A 21,262-nucleotide genomic window follows, 5' to 3' on the forward strand; every position below is an offset into this window, starting at 1 on the left:
GCCTCAGCTCGTGGATAGATCAAGCTCAGCCCAAGCATACACCAAGTGGGCCCCGGAAGTGGATTTATGCATCAATTACTTACTCATGTAAACCCTAGTAGCTAGTTTAGTATAAATAAGACTTTTTACTAGTGTATTAGTCATCTTTTGACCACGTTTCATCTTTGGTCTCAGTTTTGTTTTATTCTTCATCTTAGGAGGCTATTGATCACGTTTTAGGGGGCTGGCCATTCGGCCATGCCTGAACCTTTCACTTATGTATTTTCAACGGTGGAGTTTCTACACACCATAGATTAAGGGTGTGGAGCTCTGCTGTACCTCAAGTTTCAATACAATTACTATTACTTTTTATTCAATTCTCTTTTATTCTTATTCCAAGAGATACGTTGCACAACCCTTTGATGAATGTGATGATCTGTGACACTCATCATCATTCTCACCTATGAACGCGCATGACTGACAACCACTTCCGTTCTACTCTAGGCCGGGCGCATATCTCTTAGATTCCCCAACAGAATCTTCGTGGTATAAGCTAGATAGATGGCGGCATTCATGGGAATCCGGAAAGTCTAACCTTGTCTGTGGTATTCCGAGTAGGATTCCGGAAATCTGGAAAGTCTAACCTTGTCTGTGGTATTCCGAGTAAGATTCCGGTATTGAATGACTGTGACGAGCTTCAAACTCCTGAAGGCTGGGCGTGACGACAAATGCAAAAGAATCAAGGGATTCTATTCCAACCTGATTGAGAACCGACAGATGATTAGTCGTGCTGTGACAGAGCATTTGGATCATTTTCACTGAGAGGATGGGATGTAGCTATCAACAAGGGTGATGCCTCCAGACGATTAGCCGTGCAGTGACAGCGTATAGGACCATTTTCCCGAGAGGATTAAAAGTAGCCATTGATGATGGTGATGCCCTACATACAGCTTGCCATGGGAAAGAGTAAGAATGATTGGATGAATGTAATAATAAAGTAGAGATTCAAGAGGAGCACAGCATCTCCATGCGCCTATCTGAAATTTCCACTATTGATTTACATAAGTATTTCTACCCCTTTTTATTTTCCATTTATTATTAATTTTTGAAACCTATAACCAATTAATCTGCCTAACTGAGATTTACAAGGTGACCATAGCTTGTTTCATACCAACAATCTCTGTGGGATCAACCCTTACTCACGTAAGGTATTACTTGGATGACCCAGTACACTTGCTGGTTAAGTTGAACGGAGTTGTGAGCTTCTCTAACAGTGCCTAGAACTCTTTTATCACAATTTCGTCCACCACTCATCATCCAACCTTATTTTTAGATAAATATTCCTTTAGATTGTTATAAAATAAATGGAAAAATATTTTCTTACTTAGCATATTATTGATTTTTTATTATCATCCTTAATTTATCAAAGCACATACATAAAATAGATAGTTTAAATATAACATATTTTTTTTGTCTTTTTGGTATAAGGAATGTATACGGTGGAATTCCAAAAAAGGAGGTCTACCACATGCTCACATTCTTTTATGGTTAAGTGGAGACCATAAGATAACAACGACAACTCAAATTGATCAGTTAATATCTTCAGAGTTGCCAGATCCTGTTCGGCACCCAAAATTGTTTAGAGTTGTATCTACATATATGATTCATGGACCATGTGGTAGAGCATTCTCAAAATCTCCCTGCATGAAAGATGGGTACTGCACCAAATATTATCCCAAGACATTCAGTAGAACCACGGTTATCGATGATAGTGGATACCCATCATATAGAAGACGAGACACAGGGGCGGTTACTGAGAAGAAGGGAGTCCATATGGATAATAGGAATGTGGTTCCATATAATGCATATCTGCTGATATCTTATCAAGCGCATGTTAATTTAGAGTACTGTAACAAGTCAAATGCTATCAAATATTTGTTTAAGTACGTGAATAAAGGTCCAGACAGGGTAGCAGTTGGAGTTACAAAGGAAACTTCCAGTGGAGAGGATGCTCAGGTTATTGATGAGATCAAACAATTTTATGATTGCAGATATTTGTCTGCATGTGAGGCTGTGTGGAGAACCTTAGCATATGATATTCATCAAAGGTGGCCTTCAGTGATGAGATTAACTTTTCATTTGCCTGGAGAGCAAAATATCATCTTTAAAGATGATGACGATCTTGAAGAAATCGTGGAAGAAGAGGAAGGAAAATGTACGATGTTCTTAGCATGGATGGAGGCCAATAAAAAATTTGAAGCAGGTCAAACTTTGACGTATGCTGAGTTTCCAAATCAATTTGTTTATGATAGAGAATCAAGGGAATGGCATCCATGAAAAAGAGAGTATTCTATCGGGAGGTTAAATTATGTTCCGCTGGGTACAGGTGATATTTATTATATGAGAATTTTGTTAGCTGTTCACAGAGGTTGCACAACATATAAGTCTATTAGGACAGTTAATGGAATTACATATTCTAGCTTCCAAGATGCTTGCTATTCCATGGGACTACTGTGCGATGATAGGGAATTCATTGCAGCTATTAATGAGGTAGCTGAACTTGCATCTGGTGGTCAATTGAGAAAATTATTTGCGATGCTACTGATATCTAATAGCATTAGCAACCCAGAGCGTGTTTGGAATGCAACTTGGACATTATTAGCTGATGGAATACTATATGAGAGGAGAAAAGCTTTGAAATATCAAGGTATTTTACTATGTCTTTTTTTTATATCAAGATTTTATTCTCTTATTATCTTTATTTTTATTAATAATATTAATAGTTTTATTTTGAAATTACTTATTAAATATTTCATAAAATCACCATGTGCTTTTGCTAGGAGTAAACGTGACTGATGATGAATTGAAAAACCTCTGCCTTATTGAGATTGAGAAGATACTTAACAACAATGCGAGATCTTTAAGAGACTATCAATCAATGCCATATCCTGTGATGTCTGATGTTTGCCTTTTTCAGAATAAGCTGATAGAGGAGGAGTTAGCATATCACACAAATGAGTTGACTCATACAAACTTATATACGGAACAAAAGATGACTCATGAGCAAAGGTTAGTATTTGATGAGATACTCAATGCTGTTATTACAGACTCTGGTGGCTTTTACTTTGTTCATGGGCATGGTGGGTGTGGTAAGACATTTATTTGGAATGGACTTTCTTCTGCTATTCGGTCTAGAGGAAAGATCGTTTTAAATGTCACATCCAGTGGAATTGCTTCTTTACTCCTACCTGGTGGCAGAATGGCTCATTCTAGATTTTCAATGCCCATTACAATTACTGATGAATCTACTTGCAACATCAAGCATGGCAGCTTGAAGGCTGAGCTGCTCATTCAAAGTAGCTTAATAATTTGGGATGAAGCTCCAATGCTCAATAAAATGTGCTTTGAAGCACTTGATCGGACGCTCAGGGATCTTATGTCAGTTACCGATCAACATAAGACACATCAACCATTTGGTGGTAAGGTTGTTGTTCTAGGAGGTGATTTCAGACAGATACTTCCGGTGATTCCGAAAGGGAGTAGACACGATATATTGGCATCTACTATTAACTCATCCCATCTGTGGTCGTTTTGTAAGGTTCTGAAACTGCATACGAATATGAGACTTCTAATGTCTTCTTCGGATCAAGATGAAGGTGAAATGAAGAGATTCGCTAATTGGATACTTGATATTGGAAATGGAAATATTGGCTCTATTGTTGGTGATGAATCAGAAGTTGAAATTCCAGATGATCTATTGATTACAACTACTGATGACCCTCTCTCTCATTTGGTAGACTTTGCATACCCAAATTTGTTGCAAAACATGTCAGATTACAGGTATTTTCAGAGTAGGGCAATTCTTGCACCCAAGCTTGAGAGTGTCGAGAAGGTAAACGATTTTGTCTTAACAATCTTTCCAGGAATAGAAAAGGAGTATTTGAGCTCTGACACAACACGTCAAGCTGATGAGAATGAAGATGTACAACAGGAGTGGTTCACACCAGAGTTCCTAAATGACATCAAATGTTCGGGACTACCCAATCACAAGTTGACTTTGAAGCGAGGAGTCGCTATAATGCTACTGTGAAACATAGACCAGACTTCAGGTTTATGCAACGGGACAAGATTAATAGTTAACAAACTTGGCAGCAACGTAATTGGAGCGACGGTAGTGACTGGTAGAAATATTGGAGATAAAGTGCACATTCCAAGAATGAACTTGATCCCTTCAGATTCAGGATTGCCATTTAAGTTCCAACGGAGACAATTTCCATTAACAGTGTGCTTTGCAATGACCATTAACAAGAGTCAGGGTCAATCATTATCACATGTAGGGCTTTATTTGCCAAAATCAGTTTTCACACATGGACAACTTTATTTTGCTTTGTCAAGAGTTGAGAGTCGCAGTGGCCTGAGGGTTTTAATTCTAGACGAAGACGGCAATCCAAAGTCATCAACAACAAATGTCGTGTTCAAAGAGGTTTTTAATAATATTTAGGTAAGAATAATATTATTTTCATTTTAATAGCAAGTTATGATTCATACTTTTGTAAAATATTTACTATAGATATAACTAATTTATCTATAACTCTTTTTTCAGATTTGAAATGAAATGTATAACAAGGAGCACAACATCCTATGCCAATTTCTTTTCTAATGAAGTTAGTAAGATATTAGGTTGCCGATAAATTTTTATTAGCTTTTTAATATAAAATTTAGTGTAAAATTAACATGCTATTATTACAGTTATATATGTTCTTTTTTTTTCATGTCTCCCTCCTTATGGTTCAAGAATATTATAAACTTCAAACTCTTCTATTTATATTTTACTTTGAATAAAGATAAAACAACATATTTAACATGTTTATTATATAACGACGATGATAGTATTATACTAAATTTAAAAAATATATTATTATAAAATATTATTTTTAATTTAACTTATTAAATTTAAATATAAGCCCGTGCATCGCACGGGTTTAACACTAGTAGTAAAACAAACAAAAAGTCAATTAGTTAGTTGAAAAAGATTTGAAAATCAATTTTGAAAAGATAAGGAGTTAGAAAAGATTTTGAAATTGATTTTGAAAAAGATATGATTTGAAAAGATATGATTGAAAAGATATTGTTGAAAAAGATTTGATTTTTAAAATTAAAATTGATTACTTGACTAAGAAGAAACTAAAAGATATGATTCTAGGATTTAAAGATTGAACCTTTCTTAATAAGAAAGTAACAAACTTCAAATTTTTGAATCAATCACATTAATTGTTAGTAAAGTTTTCGAAAATTATGAAATAAAATTAAGAAAAAGATTTTGAAAATCAATTTTAAAATTTTCAAAAAATAAGAAGAAAAATGAAAAAGATTTGATTTTTGAAAAAAAAAATATTTTGAAAAGATAGGATTTTTAAAATTGAAATCTTGACTTGACTAACAAGAAATAACTTATTTTAAAAATTTTTGACTAAGTCAACCCAAAGATTTCAAAATTTATGAGAGAAATAAGGGAAAGATATTTTTTTATTTTTGAATTTTTAATGAGGAGAGAGAAAAACACAAATATGACACAAAACATGAAAATTTTGGATCAAAACCAATGATGCATGCAAGAACACTATGAATGTCAAGATGAACACTAGGAACATTATGAAGATCATAATGAACATCAAGAACTTATTTTGGAAAAATTTTCAAGAAAAGAAAAACATGCAAGACACCAAATTTAGAAAATTTTAATGTTTAGACACTATCAATTAAAAAATGCATATGAAAAACAACAAAAGACACAAAACAAGAAAATATGAAGATCAAACAAGAAGACTTACGAAGAACAACTTGAAGATCATGAAGAATGCAATGCATGAAATTTTCAAAAAAAATGCATAAATTTTAAAAACATCCAATTGACACCAAACTTAAAAATTGACTCAAGACTCAAACAAGAAACACAAAAAAATTTTTGATTTTTTGATTTTATTAATTTTTTGGATTTTTCGAAAATTTCATTTCGGAAAAACGAAAACAAATAAAAAATTTTTGAAAGATTTTTGAAAAGTTTTTGAAAAGAAAATTACCTAATCTGAGCAACAAGATGAACCGTCAGTTGTCCAAACTCAAACATTGCTTAGCAATGCCGCCAAAAACTCGATAGGCAAAATTATAACTCATACTTTTCACAACTCAAATAATTCCTAGCAATGGCTTCAAAAACTTGGTGCACAATACTACGGTTCACACACATTCTTCACAACTTCGCACAACTAACCAGCAAGTGCACTAGGTCGTCCAAGTAATAAACCTTACGTGAGTAAGGGTCGATCCCACAGAGATTGTTGGTATGAAGCAAGCTATGGTCATCTAGTAAATCTCAGTCAGGCGGATTCTAATGGTTATAATGGTTTTTGAATATAAAGATAAATAAAGCATAAAATAAAGATAGAGATACTTATGTAATTCATTGGTGGGAATTTCAGATAAGCGCATGAAGATACTATGTTCCTTCTGAATCTCTGCTTTCCTACTGCTTTCATCCAATCATTCTTACTCCTTTCCATGGCAAGCTATATATTGGGGGATCACCGTTGTCAATGGCTACTGATGAGCGGATAATTTATACGCTTTTTGGCATTATTTTTAGTATATTTTTAGTATGTTCTAGTTAGTTTTTAGTATATTTCTATTAGTTTTTAGTTAAAATTCACTTTTCTGGCGTTTACTATGAGTTTGTGTGTTTTTCTATAATTTCAGGTATTTTCTGGCTGAAATTGAGGGACTTGAGCAAAAATCTGATTCAGAGACTAAAAAGGACTGCAGATGCTGTTGGATTCTGACCTCCCTGCACTCGAAGTAGATTTTCTGGAGCTACAGAATCCCAATTGGTGCGCTCTTAACGGCGTTGGAAAGTAGACATCCTGGGCTTTCCAGCAATGTATAATAGTCCATACTTTGCCCAAGATTTGATGGCCCAAACTGGTGTTCCAAATCAGCTTTAAAACTGCCCGGCGTTAAACGCCGGAACTGACACAAGAATGGGAGTTAAACGCCCAAACTGGCATAAAAGCTGGTGTTTAACTCCAAGAAGAGTCTCTACACGAAAATGCTTCAATGCTCAGTCCAAGCACACACCAAGTGGGCCCGGAAGTGGATTTTTATGTCATTTACTCATCTTTGTAAACCTTAGGCTACTAGTTCTTTATAAATAAGACCTTTTGCTATTGTATTTTCATCTTGGTAGCTATCTTTGTTCTTATGCTATCTTAGATCATTGGGAGGCTGGTCTCACGGCCATGCCTAGACCTTGTTCTTATGTATTTTCAACGGTGGAGTTTTTACACACTATAGATTAAGGTGTGGAGCTCTGCTGTACCTCGAGTATTAATGCAATTAATATTGTTCTTCTATTCAATTTGGCTTATTCTTGTTCCAAGATATTCATTTTCACCCAAGAACATGATGAATGTGATGATTATGTGACACTCATCATCATTCTCACTTATGAACGAGTGCCTGACAACCACTTCTGTTCTACAAGCAAACAAGGCTTGAATGTTTATCTCTTGGATCCCTTAATCGGAATCTTCGTGGTATAAGCTAGAATTGATGGCAGCATTCAAGAGAATCCGGAAGGTCTAAACCTTGTCTGTGGTATTCTGAGTAGGATTCAATGATTGAATGACTGTGACGAGCTTCAAACTCGCGATTGTGGGGCGTTAGTGACAGATGCAAAAGAATCACTGGATTCTATTCCGACATGATCGAGAACCGACAGCTGAATAGCCGTGCCGTGACAGGGTGCGTTGAACATTTTCACTGAGAGGATGGGAGGTAGCCACTGACAACGGTGAAACCCTACATACAGCTTGCCATGGAAAGGAGTAAGAAGGATTGGATGAAGACAGTAGGAAAGCAGAGAGACGGAAGGGACCAAGCATCTTCTTACGCTTATCTGAAATTCCCACCAATGAATTACATAAGTATCTCTATCTTTATCTTTATGTTTTATTCATCATTCATAACCATTTGAGTTTTCCTGACTAAGATTTACAAGGTGACCATAGCTTGCTTCATACCAACAATCTCTGTGGGATCGACCCTTACTCGCGTAAGGTTTATTACTTGGACGACCCAGTACACTTGCTGGTTAGTTGTGCGAAGTTGTGATAAAGAGTTGAGATTGCAATTGAGCGTACCATGTTGATGGCGCCATTGATGATCACAATTTTGTGCACCAAGTTTTTGGCGCCGTTGCCGGGGATTGTTCGAGTTTTCGGCAAGCTTTTGGTCCGGTAACATCAGTGCCAAATTTCTGATCCGGCAACAGCACCAAGTTTTTGGCGCCGTTGCCGAGGATTGTTGAGTTTGGACAACTGACGGTTCATCTTGTTGCTTAGATTGGGTATTTTTCTTCAGAGTTCTTAAGAATGAATTCTAGTGTTTCAAGGTGATGTTCTTATCATCACCAAAGCTGATTGATTTTCATCAATTTAGCTCTTGAATGCAATGTCCTGCTGAAGCTTGTTCAGCCATGTCTAATTTCTTTAGACTGAAGCTTTAGACTAACATTGCATGATTCTTGGAATTCTCATTAAGAATTTTGATATTTTTATTTTTCCTCTTCACTTAATTTTCAAAAAAAATCCAAAAAAAATTTACAAAATCATAAAAAAACCAAAAATATTTTATGTTTCTTATTGAGACACTAGTCTCATGTTAGGTTTGATGTCAATTGCATGTTTCTGTTCTCCTTGCATTTTTCGAATTCATGCATGTGTCCTCATTAATCTTCAAGTTGTTCTTGATGATTTCATTGCTCTAATCTTTAAATTCTCTTGACTTGAGTGTTTTGTGTTTCTCATGTGCATTCTCATTTTGTTAGTGTCAGTAGTATACAAATTGCTAAGTTTGGTGTCTTGCATGCATTGTTATTTGATTTTAGTTGCATTTTGATTATTCCTCATTATTAAAAATCCAAAAAAAAAAATTAATTTGTGTCTTTTCAAGTCAATAATACAGAGAATTGAAGATTCAGAATATACAACAGAGGAATTATACAGAAAAAGCTGGGTGTTCAAAAATGCCCAGTGAAGAAGGCAAACTGGCATTTAAACGCCAGCCAGGGTGCCTGGTTGGGCGTTTAACGCCCAAAAGGGTAGTGGTTTAGGCGTTAAATGCCAGAATGTGCACCATTCTGGGCGTTTAACGCAAGGATGGCACAAGAGGGAAGATTTTGTTTTCAAATCATTTTTTTTAAGTTTTCAAAATCTTTTCAAAATCAAATCTTTTTCAAATCAAATCTTTTCAATCAAACCTTTTTCAAAATCAATTTCTTTCCATTTTCAAAGATACCTGCTATCAATTAATGATTTGATTCAACATTTCAAGTATGTTGCCTTTTCTGTTGAGAAAGGTTTAATGTTTGAATCATATCTTTTCTTGTTAGCCAAGTAATTAATTTTCAAAATCAAATCTTTTTAAATTGTTTTTCAAATCATATCTTCTCAATCACATCTTTTTATAACCATAACTTTTCAATCATATCTTCCTAATCACATCTTTTTCAAAATAGTTTTCAATCATATCTTTTTAATTTCTAATTTCAAAATTTTTTTTCAAAAAATCACTTGATTTCTTTTTTTTCACTCTTAGTTTTTGAAAATCAATTATTGTTTTTCAAAATGTTTTTAAAATCTTTCACTTAATTTTCGAAAATTACTTCCCTTTTTCTCACATCCTTCTATATATGGACTAACACTACTCCTCAATGCACAATTCGAACTCCATCTTTCATTGATAAGTTCGAATTCTTCTACTTCTTCCTTCTATTTTTCTTTTCCTCTGACATCTCAAGGAATCTCTATACTGTGACATAGAGGATTCCATATTTTCTTGTTCTCTTCTCTTTCATATGAGCAGGAGCAAAGACAAAAGTATTCTTGTTGAGGCTGACCCTGAACCTGAAAGGACCTTGAAGCGAAAGCTAAGAGAAGCTAAGGCACAACTCTCTGTAGAGGACCTAACAGAAATCTTCAAAGAAGAAGAAGACATGGCAGCCGAAAACAACAACAATGCCAACAATGCAAGGAAGGTGCTGGGTGACTTTACTGCACCTACTCCCGACTTCTATGGGAGAAGCATCTCTATCCCTGCCATTGGAGCAAACAACTTTGAGCTTAAGCCTCAATTAGTTTCTCTAATGCAACAGAATTGCAAGTTCCATGGACTTCCATTGGAAGATCCTCATCAGTTTTTAGCTGAGTTCTTGCAAATCTATGACACTGTCAAGACTAATGGGGTTGACCCTGAGGTCTACAGACTTATGCTATTCCCTTTTGCTGTAAAAGACAGAGCTAGGGTATAGTTGGACTCACAACCTAAAGAAAGCCTAAACTCTTGGGAAAAGCTAGTCAATGCCTTCTTAGCAAAGTTCTTTCCACCTCAAAAATTGAGTAAGCTTAGAGTGGAAGTCCAAACCTTCAGACAGAAGGAAGGAGAATCCCTCTATGAAGCTTGGGAAAGATACAAACAATTGATCAGAAAGTGTCCCTCTGACATGCTTTCTGAATGGAGCATCATAGGTATTTTCTATGATGGTCTGTCTGAACTGTCCAAGATGTCTTTGGATAGCTCTGCTGGAGGATCTCTTCATCTAAAGAAGACGCCTGCAGAAGTTCAAGAACTCATTGAAATGGTTGCAAATAACCAATTCATGTACACTTCTGAAAGGAATCCTATGAACAATGGGACGAATCAGAAGAAAGGAGTTCTTGAGATTGATACTCTGAATGCCATATTGGCTCAGAACAAAATATTGACCCAGCAAGTCAATATGATTTCTCAAAGTCTGTCTGGAATGCAAAATGCACCAGGCAGTACTAAGGAAACTTCATCTGAAGAAAAAGCTTATGATCCTGAGAACCCTTCAATTGAACAGGTGAATTACATGGGAGAATCCTATGGAAACACCTATAATCCTTCATGGAGAAATCATCCAAATCTCTCATGGAAGGATCAACAGAGACCTCAAGAAGGTTCCAACAACAATAATGGTGGAAGAAACAGGTTTAGCAATGGCAAGCCTTTTCCATCATCTTCTCAGCAACAGAGAGAGAATTCTAAGCAGAACTACTCTGACTTAGCAACCATGGTCTCTGATCTAATCAAAACCACTCAAAGTTTCATGACTGAAACAAGGTCCTCCATTAGGAATTTGGAGGCACAAGTGGGACAGCTGAGCAAGAAAATTACTGAACTCCCTCCTAGTACTCTTCCAAGCAATACAGAAGAAAATCCAAAAGGAGAGTGCAAGGCCATCAACATGGCCAAATTTGGAGAGGAGGGAGAGGCAGTGAACGCCTCTGAGGAAGACCTCAATGGACGTCCACTGGCCTCCAATGAGTTCCCCAATGAAGAACCATGGGAATCTGAGGCTCCCACTGAGACCATAGAAATTTCATTGGATTTACTTCTGCCATTCATGAGCTCTGATGAGTATTCTTCCTCTGAAGATGATGGAGATGTCACTAAAGAGCAAGTTGCTAAATACCTTGGAGCAATCATGAAGTTAAATGACAAGTTATTTGGTAATGAGACTTGAGAGAACGAACCTCCTTTGCTCACCAAAGAACTGGATGACTTGTCTAGGCAGAAACTACCTCAAAAGAGACAAGATCCTGGGAAGTTCTCAATACCTTGCACCATAGGCACCATGATCTTCAAGAAGGCCTTGTGTGACCTAAGGTCAAGCATAAACCTCATGCCTCTCTCTGTAATGGAGAAGTTAGGAATCTTTGAGGTGCAAGCTGCAAAAATCTCACTAGAGATGGCAGACAATTCAAGAAAACAAGCTTATGGACTTGTAGAGGATGTTCTGGTAAAAGTTAAAGACCATTACATCTCTGCTGATTTCATAGTCCTAGAGACTGGGAAGTGCATGGATGAATCCATCATCCTTAGCAGACCCTTCCTAGCCACAGTAAAGGCTGTGATTGATGTGGACAGAGGAGAATTAATCATTCAAGTGAATGAAGAATCCCTTGTGTTTAAGGCTCAAGGATATCCCTCTGTAACCATGGAGTGGAAGCATGAAGAGCTTCTCTCAAAACAGAGTCAAACTCTAAGTTTGGTGTTGGGAAGCCACAACTAACTTCTAAGTTTGGTGTTGAACCCCCACATTCAAGCTCTAAGTTTGGTGTTGGGAGGCTCCAACATTGCTCTGAGTATCTGTGAGGCTCCATGAGAGCCCACTGTCAAGCTAATGACATTAAAGAAGCGCTTGTTGGGAGGCAACCCAATCTTATTATATTTATCTATTCTCTTTTGTTATTTTATGTTTTCTGTAGGTTGATGATCATGAGAAGTCACAAAATCAATTGAAAAAGCAAAAACAGAAAGAAAAACAGAAAGAAAAATAGCACACCCTGGAGGAGAATTTGCTGGCGTTTAAACGCCAGTAAGGCTAGCAGATGGGCGTTTAACACCCAGTCTGGCACCATTCTGGGCGTTTAACGCCAGAAAGGGGCACCAGACTGGCGTTAAACGCCAGGAAAGGGCAAAAAGTTGGCGTTAAATACCAGAAATGGGCATCAGCCCGGCGTTTAACGCCAGAATTGGCATGAAGAGCAATTTTGCTCGCCACTTGGTGCAGGGATGACTTTTCCTTGACACCTCAGGATCTGTGGACCCCACAGGATCCCCACCTACCCCACCACTCTCTCTCTTCTTCACCCATTCACCAATCACCTTAACACCTCTTCCCCAAAAACCCTTCACCTATCAAATCCCATCTTTCTCTTCACCACTCACATCCACCCTTCACAAAACCCCACCTACCTCACCATTCAAATTCAAACCAGTTTCCCTCCCAAACCCACCCATATATGACCGAACCCTACCCCTCTCTCCACCCCTATATAAGCCCATCTTCACTCCTTCATTTTCACACAACCTAAACACTACTTCTCCCCCTTTGGCCGAACCACAAAGCCTCCTCCATCTCCTTCATTTCTTCTTCTTCTACTCTCTTCTTTCTTCTTTTGCTCGAGGACGAGCAAACCTTTTAGGTTTGGTGTGGTAAAAGCATTGCTTTTTGTTTTTCCATAACCATTTATGGCATCCAAGGCCGGAGAAACCTCTAGAAAGAGGAAAGGGAAGACAAAAGCTTTCACCTCCGAGTCATGGGAGATGGAGAGATTCATCTCAAGGGTGCATCAAGACCACTTCTATGAAGTTGTGGCCTTGAAGAAGGTGATCCCCGAGGTCCCTTTCAAACTCAAAAGAGTGAATATCCGGAGATCCGACATGAGATCCGAAGAAGAGGTTGGGAAGCTCTTACCAACCCCATTCAACAAGTCAGAATCTTAATGGTTCAAGAGTTCTATGCCAATGCATGGATCACCAAGAACCATGATCAAAGTGTGAACCCGGACCCAAAGAATTGGCTTACTATGGTTCGGGGGAAATACTTGGATTTTAGTCCGGAAAATGTAAGGTTGGCATTCAACTTGCCCATGATGCAAGGAGATGAACATCCTTACACTAGAAGGGTCAACTTTGATCAAAGGTTGGACCAAGTCCTCACAGTCATTTGTGAAGAGAGATTCAAGAGGAAATCCGGTTCAATTGAGAAGGCATGACCTCAAGCCCGTGGCTAGGGGATGGTTGGAGTTTATCCAACGCTCAATCATTCCCACTAGCAACCGGTCTGAAGTTACTATAGACCGGGCCATCATGATTCATAGCATCATGATTGGAGAGGAAGTAGAAGTTCATGAGGTTATATCCCAAGAACTTTATAAGGTGGCGGACAAGTCCTCTACCTTGGCAAGGTTAGCCTTTCCTCATCTCATTTGTCACCTCTGTTATTCAGTTGGAATTGACATTGAGGGAGACATCCCCATTGATGAGGACAAGCCCATCCCTAAGAAGAGGATGGAGCAAACAAGAGACCCCTCTCATCATCAAATCCCTGAGATGCCTCAAGGGATGCACTTTCCTCCACAAAACTATTGGGAGCAACTGAACACCTCCCTAGGAGAATTGAGTTCCAACATGGGACAACTAAGGGTGGAGCACCAAGAACATTCCATTCTCCTCCATGAAATTAGAGAAGATCAAAGAATCATGAGAGAGGAGCAACAAAGACAAGGAAGAGACATTGAGGAGCTCAAGCACTCCATAAGATCTTCAAGAGGAAGAACAAGCCGCCATCACTAAAGTGGACCCGTTCTTTAATTTCCTTGTTCTTTCTTTTTCTGTTTTCCGAAAAAAATCATGCTTATGTTTATCTATGTTTGTGTCTTGTGATCATTAGTGTCTTAGTGTCTATGCCTTAAAGTTATGAATGTCCTATAAATCCATCACCTCTCTTAAATGAAAAATGTTCTTAATTGAAAAAGAGAAGAATCGCATGAATTTTAAATTTTATAATAGATTAATTATTTTGATGTGGTGGCAATATTTTTGTTTTCTAAATGTATGCTTAAACAGTGCATATGACTTTTGAATTTGTTGTTCATGAATGTTGGCTCTTGAAAGAATGATGAAAAAGGAGACATGTTACTGAGGATTTGAAAAATCATAAAAATGATTCTTGAAGCAAGAAAAAGTAGTGAATACAAAAAAAAAAGAGAAGGAGAAAAACGAAAAAAAAGGGAGAAAAGAAAACGAAAAAAACGAAAAAAAAGAGAGAGAAAAAGAAAAAAATAAAGTTGTGATCCAAGGCAAAAAGAGTGTGCTTAAGAACCCTGGACACCTCTAATTGGGGACTCTAGCAAAGCTGAGTCACAATCTGAAAAGGTTCACCCAATTATGTGTTTGTGGCATGTATGTATCCGGTGGTAATACTGGAAGACAGAGTGCTTTGGGCCACGGCCAAGACTCATAAAGTAGCTGTGTTCAAGAATCATCATACTTAACTAGGAGAATCAATAACACTATCTGGATTCTGAGTTCCTAAAGAAGCCAATCATTTTGAATTTCAAAGGATAGAGTGAGATGCCAAAACTGTTCAGAGGCAAAAAGCTAAAAGCCCCGCTCATCTAATTAATACTGATCTTCATAGATGTTTTTGGAATTCATTGTATATTCTCTTCTTTTTATCTTATTTGATTTTCAGTTGCTTGGGGACAAGCCACAATTTAAGTTTGGTGTTGTGATGAGCGGATAATTTATACGCTTTTTGGCATTGTTTTTAGTATGTTTTTAGTATGTTCTAGTTAGTTTTTAGTATATTTCTATTAGTTTTTAGTTAAAATTCACTTTTCTGGTGTTTACTATGAGTTTGTGGGTTTTTCTGTGATTTTAGGTATTTTCTGGCTGAAATTGAGGGACTTGAGCAAAAATCTGATTCAGAGACTAAAAAGGACTGCAGATGCTGTTGGATTCTGACCTCCCTGCACTCGAAATGGATTTTCTGGAGCTACATAAGCCCAATTGGCGCGCTCTTAAAAGCGTTGGAAAGTAGACATCCTGGGCTTTCCAGCAATGTATAATAGTCCATACTTTACCCAAGATTTGATGGCCCAAACCGGCGTTCCAAATCAGCTTTAAAACTGCCCGGCGTTAAACGCCGGAACTGGCACAAGAATGGGAGTTAAACGCCCAAACTGGCATAAAAGCTGGCGTTTAACTCCAAGAAGAGTCTCTACACGAAAATGCTTCAATGCTCAGCCCAAGCACACACCAAGTGGGCCCGGAAGTGGATTTTTATGTCATTTACTCATCTTTGTAAACCTTAGGCTACTAGTTCTTTATAAATAAGACCTTTTGCTATTGTATTTTCATCTTGGTAGCTATCTTTGTTCTTATGCTATCTTAGATAATTGGGAGGCTGGCCTCACGGCCATGCCTAGACCTTGTTCTTATGTATTTTCAACGGTGGAGTTTCTACACACTATAGATTAAGGTGTGGAGCTCTGCTGTACCTCGAGTATTAATGCAATTACTATTGTTCTTCTATTCAATTCGGCTTATTCTTATTCCAAGATATTCATTTGCACCCAAGAACATGATGAATGTGATGATTATGTGACACTCATCATCATTCTCACTTATGAATGAGTGCCTGACAACCACTTCTGTTCTACAAGCAAACAAGGCTTGAATGTTTATCTCTTGGATCCCTTAATCGGAATCTTCGTGGTATAAGCTAGAATTGATGGCGGCATTCAAGAGAATCCGGAAGGTCTAAACCTTGTCTGTGGTATTCTGAGTAGGATTCAATGATTGAATGACTGTGACGAGCTTCAAACTCGCGATTGTGGGGCGTTAGTGACAGACGCAAAAGAATCACTGGATTCTATTCCGACATGATCGAGAACCGACAGCTGAATAGCCGTGCCGTGACAGGGTGCGTTGAACATTTTCACTGAGAGGATGGGAGGTAGCCACTGACAACGGTGAAACCCTATATACAGCTTGCCATGGAAAGGAGTAAGAAGGATTGGATGAAGACAGTAGGAAAGCAGAGAGACGGAAGGGACCAAGCATCTTCTTACGCTTATCTGAAATTCCCACCAATGAATTACATAAGTATCTCTATCTTTATCTTTATGTTTTATTCATCATTCATAACCATTTGAGTTTGCCTGACTAAGATTTACAAGGTGACCATAGCTTGCTTCATACCAACAATCTCTGTGGGATCGACCCTTACTCGCGTAAGGTTTATTACTTGGACGACCCAGTACACTTGCTGGTTAGTTGTGCGAAGTTGTGATAAAGAGTTGAGATTGCAATTGAGCTTACCATGTTGATGGCGCCATTGATGATCACAATTTCATGCACCAGCTACCATCCGTCCTCTCAGTGAAAATGATCTAGGTGCGCTGTCACCGCATGGCTAATCATCTGTCGGTTCTTGATCATGTAAGAATAGGATTTACTATCCTTTTGCATTGTCACCACGCCCTACAGTCGCGAGTTTGAAGCTCGTCACAGACATTCAATCCCTGAATCCTACTCGAAATACCACAGACAAGGTTTAGACTTTCCGGATTCTCAAGAATGCTGCCAATTGATTCTAGCTTATTCCACGAAGATTCTGATTAAGGAATTCAAGAGATATTCATTCGAGCTTATTTGCATGTAGAACGAAAGTGGTTGTCAGGTACACGTTCATAAGTGAGAATGGTGATGAGCGTCACATAATCATCACATTCATCAAGTTCTTGGGTGCGAATGGATATCTTAGAATAAGAATAAGCGTGAATTGAATAGAAGAACAATAGTACTTTGCATTAATACTCGAGGAACAGCAGAGCTCCACACCTTAATCTATGGTGTGTAGAAACTCCACCGTTGAAAATACATAAGTGATAATGGTTCAGGCATGGCCGAATGGCCAGCCTCCACAAAAGTCTAAGATACCATAAAACTTATCAAAGATCCCTAGTACAATAGTAAAAAGTTCTATTTATACTAAACTAGCTACTAGGGTTACAGAGATAAGTAATTGATGTAGAAATCCACTTCCAGGGCCCACTTGGTGTGTGCTTGGGCTGAGCTTGAGCTTTACACGTGCAGAGGCTTCTCATGGAGTTAAACCCCAAGTTGTAACGTATTTTTGGCGTTTAACTTTGGTTTCTGATGTGTTTCTGGCGTTTTACTCCAGAATGCAGCATGGAACTGGCGTTGAACGCCAGTTTGTGTCATATAAACTTGAATAAAGTATAAACTATTATATATTGCTGGAAATCCCTGGATGTCTACTTTCCAACGCAATTAAGAGCGAGCCATTTGGAGTTTTGTAGCTACAGAAAATCCATTTCGAGTGCAGGGAGGTCAGAATCCAACAACATCTGTAGTCCTTTTTCAGCCTCCTATCAGATTTTTTTCTCAGGTCCCTCAATTTCAGCCAGAAAATACCTGAAATCACAGAAAAACACACAAATTCATAGTAAAGTCCAGAAATGTAAATTTCTAATAAAAACATCCCTAAAAGTAGCTAGATCCTACTAAAAACTACCAAAAAAATAATGCCAAAAAGCGTATAAATTATCCGCTCATCAACAATCACCTTCCAACAATCCTACAATAAGACACAAGAACACGACTTCCGGTGTTTGTGTGTACAATGCTTTGTTAAAACAATCCAAGTAATCTCGGATACTCTCACCAACTTTTTGTTCTACATGAAGCAACAAAATTGGACGCTTGTCTTGAGTTCTTCTGGTGGTGAAATGTGCAAGAATTTTTAACTTGATATCGGTAAAAGAAAAATGAATTCAGACGGTATGGAATTAAACCAAGTAATTATTGGTCCCGACAATGTTACCGAAAAAGCTTTACATCAGATAACATCTCATACTCCTTCTAGATTCGATCATTCTTGCTTAAAATGTATCTATGTACTCTTAAGGATCTGATATTCTTTCATACTTCAAATTTGTTGGTTTGTCAAAGCTTTTTGGCAATCGGACTTATAGGACGTGAGAAGAAAATGATGTCTATCCCATGATAACATGTTCCAGAGTATCGCTATGCCTTTTAAGACTTTCACTCCTTTGCGAAGTTCTTCTCCTTTTAGACTGACTGGTCGAGATTTTGTTCATGACCTTCTTCCTGGCACACAATGTCCTCCCTCACGTTGGGGAGACTCCCTTCTATTTCTCTAAGGAGAGTGAAACTGATGATGATCATCCTCCTGATGTCGCCTATGTCCTTGGTTTGGGGTCTTTTGTCGCAACTATCATGCCAGTCTCTTGTCATACGACTTCAAGATCGAGGTTGTCGTGATTACTATCGTTCTACAAGATGGTGTTCTAACTCTTGCTCACGATGGCACATTTCTTATATAGCATGGACATAATCCTCCCCTAAGCCAACAAAGTACTGACCTCCGGTGTTTTGACCTTCTCGATGACCAAACCCAAGGGGTTTGATCTTGACATTCTCTTTCATTGGGATTGGGAGTAAAGTCAGTCTCGTGTCCATCGTCACCGTCTTGTTTTTCCTTGTGAGGTGTTACCGAGTGAACAATTGAATGTATTCAATCATCCATGGTGCCAACAACTTAGGATCTCCACAGATGATGCCAGGGCATTTTGGCCAGTTTCACTGACCTTTTCTTTATTGTTTTTAGGGTAGTTTTATGCATTTTCTTAGGAAATAAGCAAGTATTTGGTTGAAAATGCAATCATACCATGATTCAAACAAATATTGTGAATTTTGAATGATTTCATGAGAATTATGCATGAATTATATGATAAATTGGATGATGCATGATCCCATGATTAAGAGCAAGACTTTGATGCACTTTGTTTGATTGACTTCAGGCCAAAAGAAGAAGAGAAGAGCCACATTAGTGGCCACGTTAGTTACACTAACGTAGGCACTAACGTGGAAGGAAGGAAAGCCCCAACTTTAGTGAGAAAAGTTAGTGGCATTAACTTTGAAGAAAGGAAATGGAGCCAACGTTAGTGACACTTAACATTATCACTAACTTTGGACCAAGCTCATAAGTGGCCACGTTAGTTGCCACGTTAACTTAGTTAACGTGGCCTCTAACGTTAAGAAGAAAAGGGGACGCCAACGTTAGTGACATTCAACTTTATCACTAACGTTGGCCAAGTCACAAGAAGCCACGTTAACTCCCACGTTAACCTAGTTAACGTGGAAGCTAACGTGAAGAAACAAGGTTGTCGACAACGTTAGTGACACCAAACATTGTCACTAACGTTGGAAGAAACCCACACTATCCCCAAGAAGCCACGTTAACTCCCACGTTAACTTAGTTAATGTGGAAGTTAACGTGAAGAAGAAAGGTGATCGCCAACGTTAGTGACACCCAATATTGTCCCTAACGTTGGAAGGAGCCCACACAAGCCACCATGAGCCACGTTAACTCCCATGTTAACTTAGTTAACGTGGTAGTTAACTTGGGCAAAAGTCCCACCTCAGAGCCTGACCATGCCTTCTTCAAACATGCATAACTTGAGCCACAGAACTCCAAATGAGGTGATTCCAGTGGCATTGGAAAGTATGATTCCAGAGCTTTCCAAGCATATATGGCACTACATGATGGACACTAAATTTGAGGGAGAAAACTTGCCTCGAAAGTGCAAAGATGAACATGGTATCAACCTGTAGTAAGGCTAGCTGACCTCTTCACCTTCCAAGAAGTGTAACTCGAGTTGTAGAGCTCCAAATGATGCGCTTCCAAATGCATTGGAAAGTAGACATCCAGGGATTTCCAACAATATATAATAGTATGGGGTGGACACTAATTTTGAGCTTCAGAAACTGGCAATAATGAAGCCCTAATCGCTAGCGTTATTGGCACTCAAGTTTTTCATTAACGCTAGCAACTAGGCCAGCGACCATGTCCATTTCAAAGGAGCATAACTTGAGCTACAGAGGTCCAATTGTGGTGATTCTAGTTGCTTTAGAAAACTGACATTCAGAGCTTTCCAACGATATATAATACTCTATAGTGGGCATGAAATTGGAGTACAAACAAGAGGCATCTATTAAGCCCCAAAAACACCAACTGGGCAGCAAGTGCAACGTTAGCCACAATAACTTTAGCACTAACGCCACACTTGTAGCATTAGTGTGGCTAACTTTAGCACAAACTTTAGCACCTGGACCTCAACTTGACTCACTTCTCTCTTAAGTCCACTACAAAGCTCAAGCAAGCAAGCCCACAAGTGTCAACCAATCAAGGCCACAAGAAGCATCTAGAACAGGAATTTTCATTTTATTGTAATTTGCTTTTAATTTCATTTTCTAATTTAGGAGAGCCTATATAAAGGCCTTAGTTTTTACATTCAAGTAAGGATGGGATCTGGACAATTCTGGAATGGGGGATTGAAGAGGGGTCTTCGGACTCCCTCCCCTCACACACTTTTCCTTCTCTTTCTTTTAGTTGTAATTTTTATTTTATGAATGTTGAATTTTCAATTTCAGTTTGAATCTTCATCTTTACTTTTTTGCACTTTCTCTCTTTTCTATTTTTGTAGAGCAATGATCAACTAACTCTTTACATTGGGTTAGAGAGCTCTATTGTGATTCAATGGATCAATTGTAGTTCTTATTATTCTTCTTCTTTCTTTTCTCTTGATTTTACTTGAAAGCTTTCGATCTTCATCCAATTGGGTAGTATCTTGGAAAAGAGGCTATTCAAACTTGGATCTCTTCTGAACCTTGAAAGAGGAATGAAGAGATCATGCTAGAAATGCTTTCTCATGCTGGACCAAATTGGGTTTAGATGGATTTGTGACTATAATCCTCTCAACACTTTATTTGGAAAATGCATGTGGTATAATCAGTGACCATACTT

General features: G+C 38.0%; 1 protein-coding gene across 1 annotated transcript in view; it reads left to right on the forward strand.

Annotated features, from left to right (window-relative positions):
* The first annotated feature begins 1,638 nt into the window (after positions 1–1,638).
* Positions 1,639–21,262, forward strand: part of LOC140173655 (uncharacterized) — a 66,110-nt gene continuing 46,486 nt past the window's right edge. The window contains exons 1-3 of the mRNA XM_072198158.1: positions 1,639–2,194; positions 2,366–2,686; positions 2,820–3,378. Of these exons, the coding sequence (XP_072054259.1) occupies positions 1,639–2,194; positions 2,366–2,686; positions 2,820–3,378 (1,436 nt within the window). The remainder of the gene's footprint in view (positions 2,195–2,365; positions 2,687–2,819; positions 3,379–21,262) is intronic.

This window comes from Arachis hypogaea, chromosome 6 (assembly GCF_003086295.3).
Source record: "Arachis hypogaea cultivar Tifrunner chromosome 6, arahy.Tifrunner.gnm2.J5K5, whole genome shotgun sequence".
NCBI classification, from domain to species: domain Eukaryota; kingdom Viridiplantae; phylum Streptophyta; class Magnoliopsida; order Fabales; family Fabaceae; genus Arachis; species Arachis hypogaea.